The sequence below is a fragment of the Neopsephotus bourkii genome, unplaced genomic scaffold (assembly GCF_033783945.1).
Source record: "Neopsephotus bourkii isolate Nb327-2 ecotype Australia unplaced genomic scaffold, CSIRO-AGI_Nbou_v1 NB_1037, whole genome shotgun sequence".
NCBI lineage: Eukaryota > Metazoa > Chordata > Aves > Psittaciformes > Psittacidae > Neopsephotus > Neopsephotus bourkii.
In genome coordinates, this window is record NW_026901526.1 from 1027946 (window position 1) to 1047883 (window position 19938).

The following is a 19938-nucleotide window of genomic DNA, read 5'->3' on the forward strand; positions in this document are numbered from 1 at the left end:
TTTGAAAAGTATATGGAAAATACTCTTTTCAAATCAGCACTCTCTGAAAGTGCAAGGGGAAAGTTTAAACATCTCTTCTGCAATTGGGTTGCTTTTCCGACATAGCTGGATTATCGTTGAACTGTTCTTTCTGTGGTTTCTAACTAAAAAGGACTGAGCATTTACTTCTCTAAATTTCATGTATGAATTATTGTTTAATTGCCACCACTGCTGATTATTTAAAAGAATGCATAACAGTCATTACTAGAGATGTATGCTGCGTATTTGTGATTAATCCCCACTGATGTGATAAACACTCGTAGTGTTTGCCCTGGTTGTAACCCTAAGTGTGTTTTCACTTCAAATGCAGGCTTAAGCAATGTATTAATTTCACCTTATTTTTAGAAGATTTTCAGTTTTGTTGTTTCTGTAGCTATGGAGCCCATGTAAGGAAGCCATGGCTTTCTATTACCCAGCTGTTGGACTAAACCCCTTCTGGAATCCCCATTATGTCCAGCTGTTAGGCTTCAGAAGCAAGTGTATTGCTGTGATAGCAGAGGGTATCCATGAGGACACGTATTGCTTCTCAAGGATCAACAGAGGCTCTGTTTGATTTAGTTACAAGGGATGTTGTCAAAGCTGTGGAAGCCCCAGAACTGCCCTCACAGGCTGGCTGTCCCATTCTGGGACAGATGGGCACATGAGTTTCCTGAACAAGGTGTGACAGGGCTTGATGAGTAAATAACAAAGCCAAAGACACGGATCAGTATCTCTGGGAGACTTGATGTACTGATGTTAAACAGACCTGTGCATTTCACTTGAAGAAGAAGCACACCTGATGCTGTTGGCCAGATCCTTGGCCACAGCCAGATTATCTTCTGTAATCAAACAGTATTTTACGCTATGCTTTTTTAAATGTGAGCACGGATGTTACATTATGTTTACGTGCCAGAGGGCCCTGTTTTACAGGCACATGTTCAGAACTGTCTTCGATTTGATAAATTTGAGAGAGGGTAAGCCTTGCAGCAGGATTGCTAGTATCAGACACAGGTCAAACAGCTACAAATTCTGCTATCGAGAAACTTTTTACTCTGACTTTAGCTTGTGCAGTCATGGATGAGCCTGGCAGACTGCTGAGGCAACGGAGGATGTGGAGTTGAGGTTGTCATCTGTTGGTATCTCAATTCTCTACAAGTGAAATAGCGATGATAGCTATTTCTTTGTGCCTCGCAGTGTCCTCACTCTATATTTAGGGTGTCAGATCACTGCAGGAGAAGACTGCCTCTTTCTAGGCGCGTGAATACTTAGCTCTGCTCTTATTTTTTGTTTGATGTGACATGAATAACAAGTAGTAATAACAAATATAAAAGCTTGTCTTCAGTTTCAATTTCTAAAACATTAGTGGTGGGACCCAATAGTGTCTGCAAAATAGAGGGTACAGGCTTTGAGCATGGATATTGAGGGAAAGAGACAGCTCTGTGGGAGCCTTCCTGAAAGGACTGTGTTTGGGGAGAACAAGGGGAGGTTTGGAGGGGTGGAAGGAGAAACAACCCCTCATTGAGGGAAGAGTTAGGAGGAGGAGGAATACCCAGGGATGGGGTGTCATGTATAACCTTCAGCAGAGGAGTGAAAGAGGGCATTTAAAGCTGAGGATGAGGAGCAGGCTTGCTGGCAGTGCTGGCTGTGTTATGTCACAGGGTGGTGTCACTGCCAGCAGTGTTGGTACCACTTTGGTCTTAACTCATTTCTAGTGGCAGCACTGAAGAGGCCCATCTGTCTTATCTTTCCTCTAGGCAGAGGATTTGGGCAGGCACCTCTGGACGTGGTGCATCCTGCTCAGGGCCCACGTCACCCTCTGGAGATACTTCAGTCTCTTGACTAGAAGGGGAGCCTGGGACAAGTGAGTGTCCAACTCACGTTATTGGTTCCTAGGTGATGGTGAATTAAATAGCTCCTTTTGCCCCTAAAAGGACCATTCCTTTCCTAACGAGCGGCTTTCACAACCCAGAAGGTGACAGACAAAAACCGAGCCTGAAAGCAAAACTTCAAAACTTTTTTTTTCAGTCTGTATTTTTACCTGGTTTATTTATGCTTTGACTAGAGGTGTGTCGGTGTTTTCACGAAAGACAGCAAGCCGACTGCTTCATCCCATTGGTAGCCTGATTTTTTGCAGATTTCTGCACTCTTGGTTTTTTACAACACAAAAGAATTTGGATTTCTTTTAAATTCTTTTAAAACCCCCCCCCCCCCCCCCCCCCCTTTTTTTCCTCCATGAAATCCATGAGTTTTTCCTGCCTGGCTTTGTTTCTTTTGCAAAACAATTGTTCCTGGCTTTTTATTTTACTTTTATGTGACCAGCAGTCACCCACCTTGTCGTATAAAAATGAATCATGTCAGAGATCAGCTGAGTAGAGATGAGGTATATTCTTTCCTAATCTGCCATGCTGTTGTAAATGTTTTACACAGTTCCTGTGAAGACACTGCCTGAATGAGCAAAAGGGTACAAATCATTTTAATCAAAGGAATTGAATGAGTAGTGGTAACATTTTTGCAGTGAAATATGAGTAGAACCTACCTAGAAGAAAATGTTCTGGCTCTGCAACAGGCTTCATTAAACTGTGCATTCAAAATGGATTTCCTTCAGGACCCTTTCTTTCATCATAGTTCAGAATTGCCTTAGTGAATGCTCATTTTTGAGATACACCTGCCTTGATTACACACAGGTACATAAATCTTCAGGAGATAACCTTGAAGAGCAGCCAGTGTTGACTTAACTCTGCCTCTGGTGGTAACTACAGAAATATAGCAGAATTAAGGCAACTGTAAGTACTTCTGGAAGTGTTACCCCACATTTTTAGTCAATTGTATCTAGCTATAGCAGGTAATAAAAAAAAAAAAAAGATAAATAATAATAATAATCAAGCTCTGACTGCTTAAAAAAAGGGGAAATCCTTTAAAATCATGTAAAATAAACCCTGCTTTTTTGTAAACAGGCAATACTGAGTAAGCAGGAAATTTTTGTAGCATTTAGATGTTAGTTGTACTCCAATATTTGAATGAGGGTTGGTCAAAGGCTTAAACCACCTAAATACTTTAAAATATATTCATAAATAATCATTCTTTATACATCATAATTGTTCTTACTGCATGTCAAAACCATGGACTTTGGTGTTCCCCAAGAAATAAAACAAGGGATTATTTTCTCTTTTGGCACAAAAAGGTAAAACTAAAGAACTAGCAGCACCCTTGAGGGAGTGCATGGAATACTACCAAATTGGTCTTTACTGCCTTAGCTATCTTTTTTTACAAAAGTTTTAAATATAGGTTAACATGTAAACAGACTGCACACACTGAGAGTTTGATCCTGGCCTGTTGAAATTCCCATCCAAAATTCCCATTAACTGCAGTGGCGCAAAATCAAGCTCCAAGTTAGTATGGTATGTACAAGCTGAAGTCATTGAGGGAGCCACGGATGCGGGAAAGCAAAACCTCAGGTGCTCATTTAAAACCAGTTGCTGGAGGAATCAGACTTGGCGCCGATGACCTTCCTGCACATGTGGGAGTTCTCTTGATGGAGAGGGTATTCGTTGCCTGCCAGGGGTTCTGCCTTCTCCCTCCTTGCAGTGTACCGTCTGCCTGATGGTAGACTTTCATACTTAGTCACAGAACTCCTGTGAAGACACAAAATGATTGGTCTGGCATTAACAAATACATACAAAATCTGTACCATGTAGGTTATGCTAGAGATAAACACTTAACACTTCCATCATGTATAGTTGTAATCAGAAAGTGTTGTAGTATCTGCAAAATAGCATACTGTTTTCTTAGGATTTCTGGAGATGCTAGAGTTCTTTAATGCATCTCAGGCTTACCACCTTTTGGATCAGAAAAACCTGAATGGAAATCTGGCACAGGCTCTGAAAATGTTATTGCCCTTAGGTCTTAGCAAACAGGGATTAGGAGGAAGTAGTAAACCCACTCTCTCATATGGCAATACAATTGCCACTCTTTGGCTACTGGAAAGCATCTTTTTTATCTTATTGTGCAGTTGTTTAGCTTTCAGGTAAGTTGGTGCCTTAATAAAATACGATAGAACATGACAGTTGCAAGAACTTCACACACCAGGTACATTTGTTGATGTCAGTAAATAGCAGATGATGAAAAACCTTTCCACTCCAGCTAGTTTATACCTATGCACTTCATCTCTCAACACTGTAGTAGAGAATTACTGCTGGCAAAGTTTCAGGTCACTATCAGAACTGATCATTCACAAGGGGTACGTTGTGATCCTCAAAAAGGTACTTTTGAATCTCAGGGGTTGGAGACAGGGGAGAATGGGTTGGGAGAGAAGTTGTAACAGCCTACCCTGCATCTGACTGTGCTAGGCTGAAATTTGGCCTCTGTTAATATCTTGTGGCTGCGAACACCACAAGTTTCTGATTCAGCAGCTGCCTGGAAGGAAGCCTCAAAAATTGTGTGCTCTTGGTTCTTACCTGAATGGAGAATCAACTCTGTCCATCTGCATACAGACTAAAAACGGGTACTGCGAAAACTGCACTGTTGAGATGAAATCTAATGTTGTTTCTACTTCAAAAGTGGTTTCCATGCCAGTTTTCACAAAGAAGGAGTCCACCTCGGTGTTACCAGCTATAAACATGGCTACCCTGCAAATAAATTCAGGCACTGCAATTAATTCAAAACACATTAAGAAAGAGGAAATTAAATTGCAAATAATTCTACTACCCATGCATGAAAACTGAAGAAAGAAGCCTGTTCTTCAGGTGAAGAGATACAAATTCAGATGACACCAGTGGGAACTGGTATTACCCAGATGTAAAGGGAAAGAAGTACAAATGTTCTCCCATGCACATAACTTATTTAACTCTCTGCAAGGTCTTTTATATTTAAATTCTTCTCATTTGGACTACCAGGGCTCAGAAGCCTCTACAGCTATAGTGCGTGTTGGAAGTATCTCACCGGTTCTTGATGTTGGTTTTGGATTCCCTGTACCACAGGCTGAACTCCATCCCTCCTGAGATGTCAATGGCCAGGCCACCCAGGAACTCCGCGCTGGCCCTCGGCCCAGACTGCAGCTGGATCTCCTAGAGCCATCAGAAAGCACAGGTAACCCACATTACTGACTGCAGACCTCAGTGGTTTCCTTATTGCCTTTTGTACTGCCAGCATGGCACTCCTAGTTTTGCAGGAACAAAAAGGAATAGAGGGATTTTCTGAAAGGGTGGACAAAACATCTCTGATGTACATCACTCCCTAGAAACTGAGATGAAGCTAAGGCAAGGTGCCTTGCATTTTTCCCCTCTCCACTGTATGCCAGCTGGTGTAATTTCTGCAATGAATATCACTGCAAGTGGTATCGTGGCCTCTGTCTGCAAGAGCTACCACACAAGCCTCACAGCCTCTGCTGGCAGTTCAGCTAAGTCATTAAACTCACAGCAGCAGTGGTGCGGTGCAGTGTGACTTCTGTACACCTGAAGGCAGCCCCATCCTGGCAGTAGGATGCACAGTGCTGCAAGCAGTCATGCAGTGTGTAGTGGCTCTGAATCCACTGTACAGCAGGAATTATGTCTGCAGTGGCTGGGCGGTCAAACCCATTAGCTAATGTGCCTTAATTGCCACTATGGATTTGCTTTTAATGCATTTTAAATCAATGATCAAGTGGACTCCTGGCTTCCTGAAAGTTCTATGACTGAACTGAAAACTCATCACGTGGAGCGTGTTTCGGAAGTGATAATATAGCTCAGGGTCATGGCAGCTCATCACTTTTAAGTTTTGATACCCAGCCAAGATTTTAAGGTTCACTGAGCTTGGCAATCAAACTCACTTTATACAGTTGTCCTGCTTCCCTAAGAACTAATGGCTTAATTCACTGTTTTAAAAGAACCATTAATTTGGGAAAAGTTTATTTGGTCATGTCCCTCACATACAGGGTATATCCTCCTCTCTCCCAGGTGGTTTCCCCCTTCTTCCTGGGTTTCTGTGCCTGTGGTATTCTCAGCACCTTTAATCTTGCATGCATTTGTAGGACATATGAATATCCAATTTTCCCCCCCTTTCTCATGTCCAGGCACTTTGAAAGTTCCTCTTCTCAGGTATTCAGTAGCTCAGTGGTTCCAGCTAATGCTGTCCCGTATTTAAGAAAGAAGCAAGCAGAGACAGGCTGGCTTTCTAATCCCTAAAGCATGGAGAAATATTTAGGGAGTATTTTATTCAGAGCATTAAAGTTTTCCTGCCATAATCAAGGACTTGGGTGATTATGATGCCTATATATGGCTACTTCACTTTTTAGGGTAAATAAATCTCCGGAATAATCTCCTTCACACAACCAACTTGGCAATCAGTTGCTTGACCCTTTCTGAAGTCAAAGGGAGTTTTTGTACTGACTGCAATAGGCCAAGGAATACTTTACTTGTTGGTCTCCTTAGGTGTGGGGGTAAAGCTTATTTTACTTTTTGACTTTGCTTTTAACTGGGACTGAATTGGTGGGTAACTTAATGAGTGAGTAGGTAACAGTATACCATCTGGCAGAGACACATACACACAGCCAGAGGAGCAGCTATTTTTAGATGCATTGTCAAATTGCACCTAAAAATATTAGAGTAGGCTTGGTTTGCAGTATCTGCACAGTTAAAGGCTTTAAAGGCTACCACAAATTAAATCAGGTTTGTCCCTGAAACCAGAAGTTAAGGAGCACTTGTCCTGTGTTTTACCAGCTCATCTATTTCCTTATTTAGAGTTCAGTCCTGTCCTTTCCCTCATGTACAGATCCAATCCAGACTGATGGGAGGTGTAAATCACAGCAACCCAGCCTCCTCAGGAACAGTATTCTCCTTTCCCTTCCTATTTTAAGCTTTGTATGTCATTTGCAGTAGAAAATGGGATCTGAAAGATCAGAATTGTTAGTTTGTCACTGTTTGAATGCTGAAATGTGCTATGTTTCAATAAGAAAAGTTTCTTTACACACTGCACTGACAGTACTACTGTAATGCAATGCAGAGATTGCTGAAACAGACACTTCTCTTGGAACTGGCTATCTTCCACTGGGGTCTGGCTTTCAAATGGCTTCTCTGACCTAGTAATACAGTATTTAATTTCTCTGTGCTTCTAGCAGGTGTGTTGCCTAGGAGAAATATTAACACTACTGAACTTTAATGCAGGTGCCTTAGGGGTCTCAAAAACAGTTTTATGAGAGCTGTTTATAGAGGGGGAGTTCTAACTTCTGGATGGTTATTCATGGCCCTCAGAGAACTCTGTGAGAACTGCAAAATGCATTCTGACTTCAGCTTGTGGAGTTATGTGAGAAAAGATGTTACAGATGGTGGGCAGGAGCCTAAGCTTTAGAAGCATCATTATTAACTTGGAAATCACGTCTCCAAAATGTGCCTATTGTGATTACTGCAGCTGTAGAGTTAATAACTGGGGTGAGAAGATTGGGGGCGGGGGGGCAAGTTATTTGCTAGATTTGACAGCACTTTAAGTACTACTCAGTTTTGGTCTTTCTATGCAAAAGGATTCTTATGAACATTCTTATAGGGAAGCAGAATTTTTGTAGTATTTAAAAATAACTTTTCTTAACATCAGGCTGCTCCAGTGCAAAAATGTCAACACGAATATTACACAGGGTTTTTTCTGACAATTCACTTCCTCTGTTTTGAAGTTCCAGTCTTGGCTTCCAAGCCATCCTTCTGAAGTCTGATCTCAAATGTGCTGTTTGTATCTTATGTTTGGGTTTTCCCAGTTCTGAAATCACTGCAGCCAACCGTGGCAGACTGAATTTTGGTATCAGAATGGGTGCTGTGTTTTCCATGCCTGGTTTTCCTCTTTGAAAGAAGGTAAAACCATGTTTGGCTTAATTGTCTACACTATGAATTTGTGAAGGGCCTTATGTTATGGGCAAGGTTTGTCCACACCGGCCAGGGAGAGTGGAGGTAGTACTTAACTATCAAGGAGCTAGATTAATTATGTCTCTCTTGCACTGTTTTTCCTCAGTTCCAGTGTTCCACCATTCACACTTCCATTCTGTCAGCGTTTTCTGGTACAGCTGTAATCATAGTTCAGCTGTAGGTTGACAGGTGAGGGCACTTACAATGAAGCTTAACTGTGTTAACGTGGAAGTCCCCAAACCATGTTGATGTTGCTGTCAACCTGGAACCTATCTGTAAGAGCATTCTTAGGAAGATATGCTGTGTTTAAAATGCAGCTCATCCTGAAGCTGTGTTCAACAGCACTTCAAATATTTTTTGTCTTTGTGGGATGTAGAGGTAAGAACAAGTGCCTTTTTGGTTGTGAACACACACTTCCAGTTGTGTCCACTACTTGAGTCCCAAACAGCTTAGGCAGCAAGTGTGATAGTGGCAACCAAAGAGAGAAAGCAGGTGGGATCCCACCTCATCACACTGCTGCCCAGGCTTCCAGAGAGTCAGTGGCTGACGAGAAATGTTACACTCAGGTGCTGTTAAAAATGGGATGTAATCCCAGCCCTGGTGTGCCCCCGACTTCTGCGGGGTTCTCCAAAGATGATGACTGGAGAATCTGCTGGCTATCAGAGCTCTCAGGGTGCCCAGCCAGCTGATTCAGCCAGGGTATCTATGGAGCTCAGTGCATGCACAGCAGTTGGAAATATTAAGTTCTGTAAACACCATGCTCATATTCTCAGGACTGAACATGATTATCTTTCTCACCTCTGCAGTCTGTTTGTTGAATAGGTCATGATAAAGCTTTTGCCAATAATCTGTGTGTGAACCATAGAGTATTGTTGGAATGAACTTTAGTCAGCCAATACGTGCTGACTACATACATCTAGAGGGCTACATGGAAAGCCCTCTAGGCTTTTAATAGTTATAAAGGGGCTGAGCTGGGTTCAGGAAGGGAAAGGCTTCAATGTGCAGGGGGTATTTCAGTGTACTTTTGATCAGAGTGGATTTTCTCATCATCTGCTTTTGGCATTTCCTTTTGCCAAGAATTAAAGGGGAAAAGCAAAAAGTAAAGTTCAAGTGCAGATATTTCATGAGCTGAGTGCGGCTCATGGTTAAATCTACAGGTTCTGAGGGGATTCCTATTTGGGAAGAGCAAAAATATCAAACCAAGTGCCGGCCCTGCACTTTCAGAGATATGTTTAGTTTTTTGTCCTTCAGTAATACATTATGCAGCTGATTATATTAATATATGAGTCTGTATTTAAGCATAATATTAACAGTCTATTTGGCATAACAGTTGTACAAAAGCTACGTAATCCTCCTTTTAATTCCTTGTTTTGCTTAGCAATAAAGTTAAGGGCCTCTGAGCATTGCTGTTTGAAGGTTAGTTATTTGGGAAAGTTTGAGTACTAGTGACTCATTCATTCCATACTTGACAGTTATTGCCTAGTTGGACCTAAGGTCTCTGGACCACTTGTGAAGAGAAAACTTTAGGTGATCACGTGGGACAATACTGTATTACAAGGAACAGTGGGAGGTGAGGCCACAGGTGGTAGCAATAAGAGTTTTCTATAGGAAACTCAGTTGGATTCACTTTTATTCGGTGTTACTTTGTTTTCTAAAATGATACATGTCCTCACCTTTGCTCTAGATTGTTTTTCATGTAATTTCACTCTGTTTTTTAATACCTGTGACTTTTATATTGCTTTCATAGTGAGTGAAGCCCATGTAACATTGATCAGGTATATTAGCATGAAAAAGAAAGAAAATAAGATGTTCCACAACAATGGTGTGGGGGAGGGAGCATTCGTGCTTAAGGGAAGAAGCAAGCAGTGTGCTATCAGTACCTGTGAGTAGTCTGTCAGGAGGATAAGTCCTTTCACCACGTTAATGAGATCTCCAGTTGCTGAGAACATTTTAGACATTAAATCACCATACCCTTGGAAAAATGTAACTGGCCTGAGTTGGACATCGAACAGAATGGCTGACATGCCAGCATAGGAGTCCAAGTTTTCCTCGCCTTCATCAGGAGTTGCAGCTATTATGGACTCCAGACCTTGTGCTTCAATCACCACCTAAGCAGCAATAGTGATACAGAATCACTGAAAAACTCTTCCTCACCCAAGCTGTTAACAACCCTACACGTTTTCTTAATGTCTATGAGCCTGACTCAATTTTATGTAGTTGTAGATTAAACAGTGTAAGGCTAAGACTTAAAGGAACTAAGTAAAGCACTTAAAAAAATGGAAAATGAAATGCTCTCATGACATGTTTCTTCCCTTTAGATGCAGGCAGAATTATTTGCTCACAATGCAGATCACAATCTTGAGCCTACTTTCAAACAGATTTTCTTTTTTCTGTATGACTGTTTCCCACAGACAGCTGGAAGGAAAACCCAAAGATGTTCCACTGCACAATTTTTGTCCTGCAGAAATTTAGGAGCATTATAATATTGGAGATACTAGGCATCATTAAGAAGAGTCCAAAATAGAGGAATCTCATTTAAATCTCTGATTCATGCATTTGATCTACTCCTTATATTTCTATTCTGTGTTATACCCAAACAAACTCGCAAAGCTTTTACTGATTATATCAGGTTAACAGTACAGGCTTTAACCAGAGACAGAGCTTGATACATGATACAGAACAAAACACCTGTCTTTTTATATGTGAACATGTGCCTTATTGGCTCTTCCAAGTTTCTTTTTCCCCTGTTACTGGCTTGTTCTCTGCCAAGTGCAGCAAACTTAAGCATTAGTTGAATTGATTTAGAAACTGTAAGAAGAGGCCCACAGGCTGGTAGAGTTTTCATGTACAGTGTGGCAGTTACCTGGATGGCATGAAGTTCAGCATTTCTGTCAAAAATTCGGATATTCATGTTACTTCTCCTTAAAATGCCAGAGCCTGAATAGAGGATGTCAAGACTGTATGTAGATGATACATCTGGACCACCTTAATTAAAAAAGGAAGAAGGTACCTGTGACTAAGCTAGTGGTTTAATCAAGTGTTTGGGAATATGAGCAGGGCTAAAAGGCGGTTTTGTGGTTACATACGTGTAATATAGCCAGAGTAGGCAGAGGAGGAGCCTGTCTTGGCGAAGCGATCGTAGTTATGAGCACGCATGTCCTTCAGAACTTGCCGAATTGTTTTGCTATGGTATTCCAAAACGAACAAACAAATGAAAACACAGAGACACAAAAATTGTAGTACCAAAGTATTACTGTTCTGTAGAAATTCCAGATTTGAAAGAGGCTGAATTTTCCAATAGGAAAGAAGGTCTTCAAAACCCTCACATTTTCACAATAAAAATCTGCCCTAACTCAGCATATCTTTTCCAGTTGAGCTACTCTCTGCAGTCATAGATAGAAAGGCAAGCAAAGGTCTTGCTTGAAAAGCAGTGGTGTTAAGAACAGATATTTTGACCATTTTCACCAGGGCTGTGATGTTTAGAATTTTCTGAGCCCCACTGAAAGAATTAAGACCAACAGATGACATCTCTTGCCATAATGCAAGTTAGATGCCTAATTCTTATTTGCACCTCTGAAAATGCAAATAGCTATTCAATGAATGTCATTGAAATGCAGATACATATTCTGAAATATCAATACTTTTAAGTGACACGAAAATGAAGCATCCTTTTAACCTCTCCTTAAATTTCACCATAGAAATTCATGAGAACCTGTGTTCTTTGGGTTTCTGTACAGAAATAAGGATGACCTGAATTTATGTATACTGAACTTAATGTACCTTGAAGGCATTTCAAAATGAAGTATATCTTGGATCATGGAGAGCATGTACTTGTTCATTTCCAGAGGCAGTTCACCAATGGAGAGCAGGATGTTTTTCACTTCCATGTAGGATGGGTTACTGTTTAAGATGATAGCAGCTGCAGTGGTTCTCACTGTCTTTTCATGGACTCTGCGATTCTGGTGATATATCCTGTTCATAGTTTCCTTCACCTGGTCAGGAAACAGATTATTCAATCAGTGCTCACACAGATGACTTAGCAAAGTACAGACTGGAATCTTGTTTATAATATCAGCTTAAGCTAGCTCCATAGCTAAGGCTAATACTTAAGAATATATTTTCAGCACCATGGTTTTTCATGGTCCTTTTGGAATGTAAGAGCCGTGTAGTTCAGTGACCACATGGGCAAGTGGGCCATTTGTTATGTTTTCTCAGCCACAGTCCAAGTGCAGCCTTCCACACTGATTTCCACAGCAGGGCTGTAAATAAGTAGAAGCACTAATATCAAAATACTGTAGCAGTGGTAAGATCAAGAGAGACATTTCTTTGATTGTTAAGGGACAATGTAGTTTAAAAAAGTGAAGAGTCTTGCAATATTAATTTTCTCAATTGTGCCTCCTGTGGCCGCATGTCCCTGAGAAGTTGTGACACACCTTTGTTACAGATAAGTCCATGGAAAGCCAGGTAGCCCCACTGACAGAACAGCCTCTAGCATGGTCACTGCATAGCAGTACCCTGACAACCTCAGTCACAGCTCCCAGCAGTAGCTATGGAATGGGATGCAGGGTAATGCCACAGAGGCAGGTCCTCATGTTCCGCTATTTCTTCCCTTACTCTTGGAGGCTATAAGGTCAGATGTAGCCTCCTTACTTCATGCATTCTGCTTGGATATGCAGGTGCCCAAATGTTCCTAATATCTCCTGCACATCACAGAGAAGGCTGTGCTCTTGTGAAAGGAGAACAGTTCTCCCTGCAGACTGCCTGCTGCCTTCAATGTCTGTGTGTGGCTCTGGAACCAAAGGCTGACTAGCACTGGCAGACTGGGAGCTGGGATTTGGCACCCAGGAATGCATAGAGTTTTCTGGCTGAAACTAGAGCTAAACTAAGAAATAATTTCCTGGAGTTAAAAGTAAAACATGTGAAGCATCTTTGAAAAGAGTGGGACTGACAAATGAACTCTTTTAATTTATGCTTTATCTTTAATCCAGTTTCTTGCACTTCTTTTCTTGGGCAGTATATTTTCTTACCTCTTTGGTGAGAAAAAAAGGATCATATCTCTGCAAGGCAGTGGCAGCAAGATTGCTGATGGGCCCCTCTTCTGACTCTGCATACTTCAGAAGCAGTGGAATTGCTTCGGGAAGGAGTGCATTCTTCAGTGCCAGCAGGAACATCCTCACATTGTCATCTTTCTTAGCCTTCTCCAGTCTATTTAGAATCAACCTTTTGGCTTCCACAACAGCCTAAAGAAAGCCAACAGCATCTTTAAATGGTGATCATAAAACTATCTTTTTCCCTTGCAGAAGTAGGAGGAGCAGGGCTGGGTTCTAGCATGCTTTAGGTCCAAAGCACCATTGCGCAGTTAGCAAAAGTGTAATTTGCAAACTGTATGTGGATGGCTTCCTTCAGCATAAACAAGGTGGCTATAGCCATGGTGACACCTGATCTGTAGGTTTATCATTTGCTAGCTGCTCTTTCCCAGACTCAGATCTTACTTGTAGGATCAACATGTCCCCACAAAAAAAAGCATGCTTCACAACATAATGTCATAAGAGCACTTGGCAACTAACAGGGGAAGGAAAAATGGACTCCTTAGAGGCATTCAGGTGCTCTGTGTCTTTCCAGCAGTGTGCTGTAATCCCAAACAGCACAGATCTAGCAGGTACAGTGCCTTGTCTGATCACCAGCATCTACTCAGTCCATGATCAAGGTTATAGCCTTCCTCCTTGGTTGTTCTATGCATGTTTGGAGTAGAGTTGAGTACTTGAACCAATGTTTCTTCTTCATGGAGCTGAAATAACCTAGATAACTGCAAATATTAGAGAGGTACCGAGTTTGCCAGTGTTTCTCTAAGGACATGTAAAGCTTTTGGACAAAGAAGCAAAAGTATTGCTTCTGCTGATGGAGTAGGCAGTAACAAAAAGTTCTGTCAAACAAGGGCAAACTGGAAGAAATGGGAAGACACCAGCATAAAGCCTAAAGCTGACAAAATCAATGTCATTATAAAAAAAAACAAACAAAAAAAACCCTCAAATCAAACAAATTAAAAAATCCCTAACCCTTTATCTGTCAAACATAGGATTTTATGGGCTTGTTTTAAAACAGGGGTGAATATGCTTCCCTTGTTTCTCATGCTCTCCCAGTAACATCAGCAGGGATCATTTACATGCATTGCAGAGCAGAATTTGGACAGCTTTGAACAGCAGATACTCACTGGAAGCTTGCAGCCTTCTCTGTCACACAGCTTCCTGATGAGTGCTCCCATGACAGTGACAAGAGTTTCTCTTATTTCTTCATTTGCAGTATCCTCCTTGAACTTATCCTGTTATACAAAAGCAATGCTGTGAGTCTCTGAATACGATGAACCACAGTCTGTAGTGGGCTGAATACCCTCCCTCACTTCCTGTGAACATCAGTTCAATGCAAAGGCAGGGATGACCACAAGGGCCTGGGCTCAGGCTAAGCAGAGCACTGCTCTATCATTACGTATAATAACTGACTGCCATTTTCTTCTTGAGTTACATTCATCATCTCAAATAGATTCATTTTGAAGCTGTGTTTAAAAATAAAGAGTATTATATTGTTACAAGACTTTAAGAAGGCAACAATCCAACAATCCTCAAATAGTTTTGCTAAGTCAGAATCATGTTTGTTTTCCAAGTAATAGATATTGATAACATTTTACAGAGTAAATAGACTTTCAGTGTGGGCTCATGCATTTTTGTTGTTTCCAGGCTTTATGCTACTGGCACACTTGAAGTTAACTCTGGAAAGCAAAAGGAAACTGGAAACAGGAACAGTCATTTCTTTTTCCCATCCCCTTTGACAGGGATAAGGCTCAAGAGTATTAACTGCGTTGCATTTGTTTTATGCTTTAACTTACAGTTAAAGATTTCAGGAGTGTTTCAGTGGGATGAGAAGCAAATCCACAAGCATACAGGAATCGCTCCTGCAGGAGAGAAGTGCTTTCATCCTTAAAGTCAAGAAACTCCAGTATGGCTTCCAGCGACTGCGGGGTCTGAGCAGAGGTTACAGCATCCACTATCTGCGGGCTACACAGAAGTGGAAATGAAGATATCATTGTAATGAGCTAGAGAATACTGAAAAGACTTCGCTTCATATAGAAAGAAAGAAGCTAATGTGCTGAAACCTCTCTTTAGTGCAGGTAAGAGACAGAAATTTTTACCCTTGTTGGAAAAAAACTGTGTCCTTGAATTCTTCCTCCTCAAAATGGTAAATGTACTCCAGAAATTACTCATATCCATGGATAATAATATTTGAATATATGCAAATATGGGACAAAGAAAGTATTAAAACCCCCAGAACTATCCAGGGTGTCTTAAAGTTTACAGAACAAGGTTGTAAATGGAAAAAAAGTGTTTTATTTCTACATACACAGTGACAATTAGAGAGCAGGCGTCGACACTATCTGAGTTACTCTCAGGTTTATCTCTGTTATTAACAACTGCTATAATTTGTTTGAAAGATACTGACTGTATGGTGGGATACTCGGAAATGCTTTCCAACCCCCGAGCCTAGGTGCATATGCTGTTCACACCCAAACTCTAATATTAGGACAATAACCAGGCATGAACTGGTTGGCTGTATTTCCATTTGAAGGAAACAAATGGGCAAGTCAACAACAAGTTATAGAGTGTTTCAGAACAAGCAGTCAGGATGAGAACCTTCAGGTAAACTACAAAGCATGTTTGCCATGTATTGTAAATACAATCTACAGATACAATATTTGCAGCACACTGTTCATATTATACCACAGGAAAAAGCACAGCTTAAGAAAAAATCCTGTTCCTGTAGACAATACTGAATACTGGGTTTGCATTGCTAGGACATCACCAGTATAACTGAATCTCTTTGCATGCAGTTTGTCCTTTTGCAGTTTTCAGTAACGTAAACCTTTTGAAAGCTTGCTCATAATGACTTACAGAAGTTCTTTCTTTTCGCTTCTAATAACCTGCAGTATCTCCTCTTTTGTAGCTTTTCTGATGTTCTGAATGAAGGACAAAAAGCTTTTTGCTGCTTCAGCCTTGGAGAGTTTTTCAGGAAACATTTGTTCTCTGATGCTCTTCCAGTGTTCAGAAAGCTGCAAAATAATTCACATTATGTAAAGTTTCTTAGATTGTGGTTTCAGTTCTCAAAGTCAGAATTACTAAATGCAGATATGTGGGACAGCTATTGCTCAAATTAGCTGAAATTCAATAGCCTGCTCATCCTTTAGCTAAGTATTATTTATGACACTCAGCACAAATATTTTTGAAACCTTTGTATAGCTTTCACTCTTCCAACACTTTAGTATTTTCCTGATAACATACATTGCCTTAAATGCAACCTACTTTGGAACAAAACCTGATTATTTATACTGCAACTACAATAACGTGAATTATATTCTCTTAAAAATTTACTGTGCTTTCTGGTGAATACAGTGTTTGCCTTCCATTTCCATTTTCTCCTACAGAATGTTTTTTAGATTGGGAGATGCACAATTCCCAATTCACAAAGTAATCATATTTTCTTAGAAGATGGTAATTTTTAAGTGGTTACTATGGAACAGGAATAAATGTTCCATAAGTACTTCCCATTTTTCATTCATAAACCTGCATAAGATGGGGAGAGATTTGTGGTTATTATACAAAATTATAGGTAAGATGGCATTAGAACAGGTATTGGCCTCATCATATGTTGCTGCTATATTTATTCCATGCACCACATTTTTGACCTGAATGAGCCAACATGGTACCAAAGCACCTATATCTGTCCTTCCAGACTCCCATAAATCAGTGCAGGTATTTTGACCTTTCCTCTCTCACTTGCCTTTGCCTCTGTTATCTCAAATTATTGAGAACATTCCTTGGTGAAAACTCAGCTGTTCTTTGCAGCATTTTTTACTGCAGTTTTCCCAAGTGGGAAATAACACTAACACCCATTTGACCTTTACTAAAATACTTCCTCTCTTCAAGGGTTTTGTATTAGGCAATGGCACTTGAACCTGCCCACAAATAGAAGTATCGTTCAGCAGTACAGAGTGCAACTTCCATCAACTGTAACAAACAATAATTAGGCAACAATGATTGAGACATAGGATATTTCCTGAGGATTAATGGCCAGCTGGGAGGAGCTTGTGTTCTGAGGCACAGATGGGTCTGTTAACCTCAACTGGTGATTAGTACTTAGCACCAAGGTCAGTGTGGCTATTATAAGCTGAAATTGGATAAACACGGGGGGGCACTTTCTATTCCCCCTGTTGAAGTTGCACCATAGCCCAGCAAAAAATCTGTAACCTCACTGATCCTCTATTTCCTCCTATGCAGAGCCCAGCTCTGTGGGCTGCTCTTAGGCAGTTTAGCCCATACCCTAGAGACACCAAGGTGGGAGATGTGAGTTGAAGCCATCTCAAACAAAAGAGAGTGAAGGTCAAGTCTTCCTCTTTGGGAGGGGTGCTGTAGCTATTCATCTGCTACAAGGAGCAGCAGCCATCTCCTGCAGTGACCATGACTTTTAAAAAACAGGATTCACAACTGACTTTTGCAATGAGCCTCATTCTGCTGATGTGAATATCAGGCAGCATGGAATGAATACCCCAAAGATTCAGGGACAGATGCATGCACTTCCACATGGGAACTCAGCCGAGCTCGAACAAAAACCTCTGTCAGGAACAGAGGGGTCAGACCAGAGGTTTTGTGGACACTCTAGGAAAATTCAAGACAAACCAAGAGATCCTAAACTAAGCAGGAGTTGGTTTTGAATGTCAGTACCTGACAGCTGCTTTACAAACCTACAAAGGCTGGCTGTACAAGACAGAACAAACCTACCCTATTTTGGGACAAGCATCCGTTCTTGTAGGAACTGGGAGCACAAAAAAATGTAAGAACCATGAGCTTGTCTGAAAGAGCACACTTTATGATGTCTAAACACAGAAATCTAGGCCTAAATTTAAATGTAAATGTTGGCCATAATATCACATAAGCTAATGCTGCCATCTGTGAAGTGGGAACAGTAATGGTTATTTTACCAAATTCAGAAAGATAGAGATAAGACCTGTTATGATTTAAAACGGGTTTTGAAAACATGAAACTCTTGAGCATACCATGTCAGCATGGCATTAATGTATACTATGATATATAAGTACCAAATGTTATGTTGCTGCTTTGGATACAGTGTTCTGTTTATAGATGCCATCTTTTCATAGCAGCTACTGTAAAATACAGTGAGAAAGCAGGACTTCATTCTCATCGTGCCATTAGGTTTATAATGGTATAGCTCAGTCCCCAGGCAGTGCTCTGGAATTATACCCTATGTTTGTTATCTTGGTCTGGAAATTATAACTATTATGACAAACTCAGTTCCAAGTGACAAATCGGTCAGCACAAACCCCGATGGACAGTCAGGGAAAAAGCACCTGTCCCTGCTCTTTTAAGATCCCTTGATGTTCCCTGTTCAGAACTGTTCCAGCACGCATGCAGCATCATTTCTATTTCATTTCCCCCAACACATGTTTTTTATCTTCTCTGCAGCTCAACAAGCATTAGACAACATAAATTATTAGGGTGCAATGCTACTTCCAAATAACTAGCACAAGTTCCAATATAGTAAGGTATTTGTGCTCATAAGGAGTATCTCCAGAGAGTTAAAATTATGTGTGCTGAACAGAAGCCTTATCTTGCTTATCAAAAACTGATAGAGAATAATAATCTTTAAATTGATGTTCCCATCCACTGCTAAATTCATTCTACAATATCATTAAAACTGTTTGCTAACAATCAGTGTGGCAATTTATATTAATTTATGATGCATAGCATCAGTAAAACAAAAGATTGTGCATTTATGGTAACAAGCCCTTGGTAGTTTTTAGATGTCTTAAATACAAAACCCAAGTTCTTGTTGGTTCGTTTTTTCTCCAGGTGAAAAAATGAGAACAGTATTGGACTTACCAAGAGTACTAAAGCCCTATTTTATATTTATAAAAAACCTATAAAGTCTTTTAAATAAATTACTTTCTTCAGGGTTGGGCAGTAAGAAGAGACTAGATGTATTACCAATAAATAATTAGCCTGCCTAAGGAATGGCTAACTACCTTTAATTTCTAGGAGCAGTTCAGCTCCTCCATGACAGAATTGTTTTTAAACACTGGCCAACTATGTTAAAAGTAATTTGCCACTATATTTCCCAGAGGAAATTATCTCCTGATAGCTCAAAGTCAGAGAATATGACATAAAGCAAAAGGGTGGCATATTTTCTAGTGGTCTTGAGAAATACTGCGCTTAATCTTTGAAAGAGAACAAAAAGGTTGGTACTTTTAGAGACAGACCTTAAAACACCCTTGTGTGGTGGAGCACTACTGCATCACTGCTGTGCTCCCCACTCCAGGGTATATTGAGCTGTTAGACCTCTGCTAGTGGGCTGTTTGGACAGAAAGTTCTTTCACACTTATTCTGATCAGCCAACCAACTTGACGTCCAACAAGCTTGTGTTTACTTACTGAAGGACACTTTTTGCATTTGGATTTGACTGGCTCTGCTACCAGTGACACAGCAACGTAACTGGAGTCCAAGGTCTTGATAACACCCGCCACTTGCTTCCCAGCAATCAGTCCAGGCCCAGCTTCTACTGACTTCAGTTCCAGTCTCTGCCTGTGTATCCATACAGTGAAGACACCATTAGAACTTAACCATTAGAGCAGAAATGCAGAATGACGGCAAGAGGAAACAAAAAATCCCTCCACAGGCTAAAAATATACAACACAGATTTAATAAAGTTTTATCTTAAAATGGTTAGAACATGGCAAGTCTATGGTTTTTTTAAGGTAGCAGAATTATCTGATACCAGCAGAATTACTGCTAGAGGTATACGGCATAAAATACCTAAACAACAGACTTTATAAATATGAATTTATTGCACCTGATGAACAGCCATATGCATTCTGAAATGTTTCATGTATTTGTTCAGAAGAAGATCTGCAAAGTGAGAGTCTGAATGTACATTTTTTAGTATCATAATACTAAGAAGATGCCTGAATCATTTATCTTGCATGAGTATTTCCAAACTT

General features: G+C 40.5%; 2 protein-coding genes across 2 annotated transcripts in view; one reads left to right on the forward strand and one right to left on the reverse strand.

The window, feature by feature from the left end:
• Nucleotides 1–19938, forward strand: part of TRMT10A (tRNA methyltransferase 10A) — a 286742-nt gene that overhangs the window by 239593 nt on the left and 27211 nt on the right. The window lies entirely within an intron of this gene.
• Nucleotides 2236–19938, reverse strand: part of MTTP (microsomal triglyceride transfer protein) — a 28540-nt gene continuing 10837 nt past the window's right edge. Inside the window, exons 7-18 of the mRNA XM_061360928.1 lie at nt 19372–19522; nt 15821–15978; nt 14761–14929; nt 14092–14199; nt 12908–13120; nt 11661–11872; nt 10967–11064; nt 10744–10865; nt 9761–9988; nt 4957–5081; nt 4473–4643; nt 2236–3650 (exon numbers count right to left, since the gene is read on the reverse strand). Of these exons, the coding sequence (XP_061216912.1) occupies nt 3482–3650; nt 4473–4643; nt 4957–5081; nt 9761–9988; nt 10744–10865; nt 10967–11064; nt 11661–11872; nt 12908–13120; nt 14092–14199; nt 14761–14929; nt 15821–15978; nt 19372–19522 (1924 nt within the window). The 3' untranslated portion in view covers nt 2236–3481. The remainder of the gene's footprint in view (nt 3651–4472; nt 4644–4956; nt 5082–9760; nt 9989–10743; nt 10866–10966; nt 11065–11660; nt 11873–12907; nt 13121–14091; nt 14200–14760; nt 14930–15820; nt 15979–19371; nt 19523–19938) is intronic.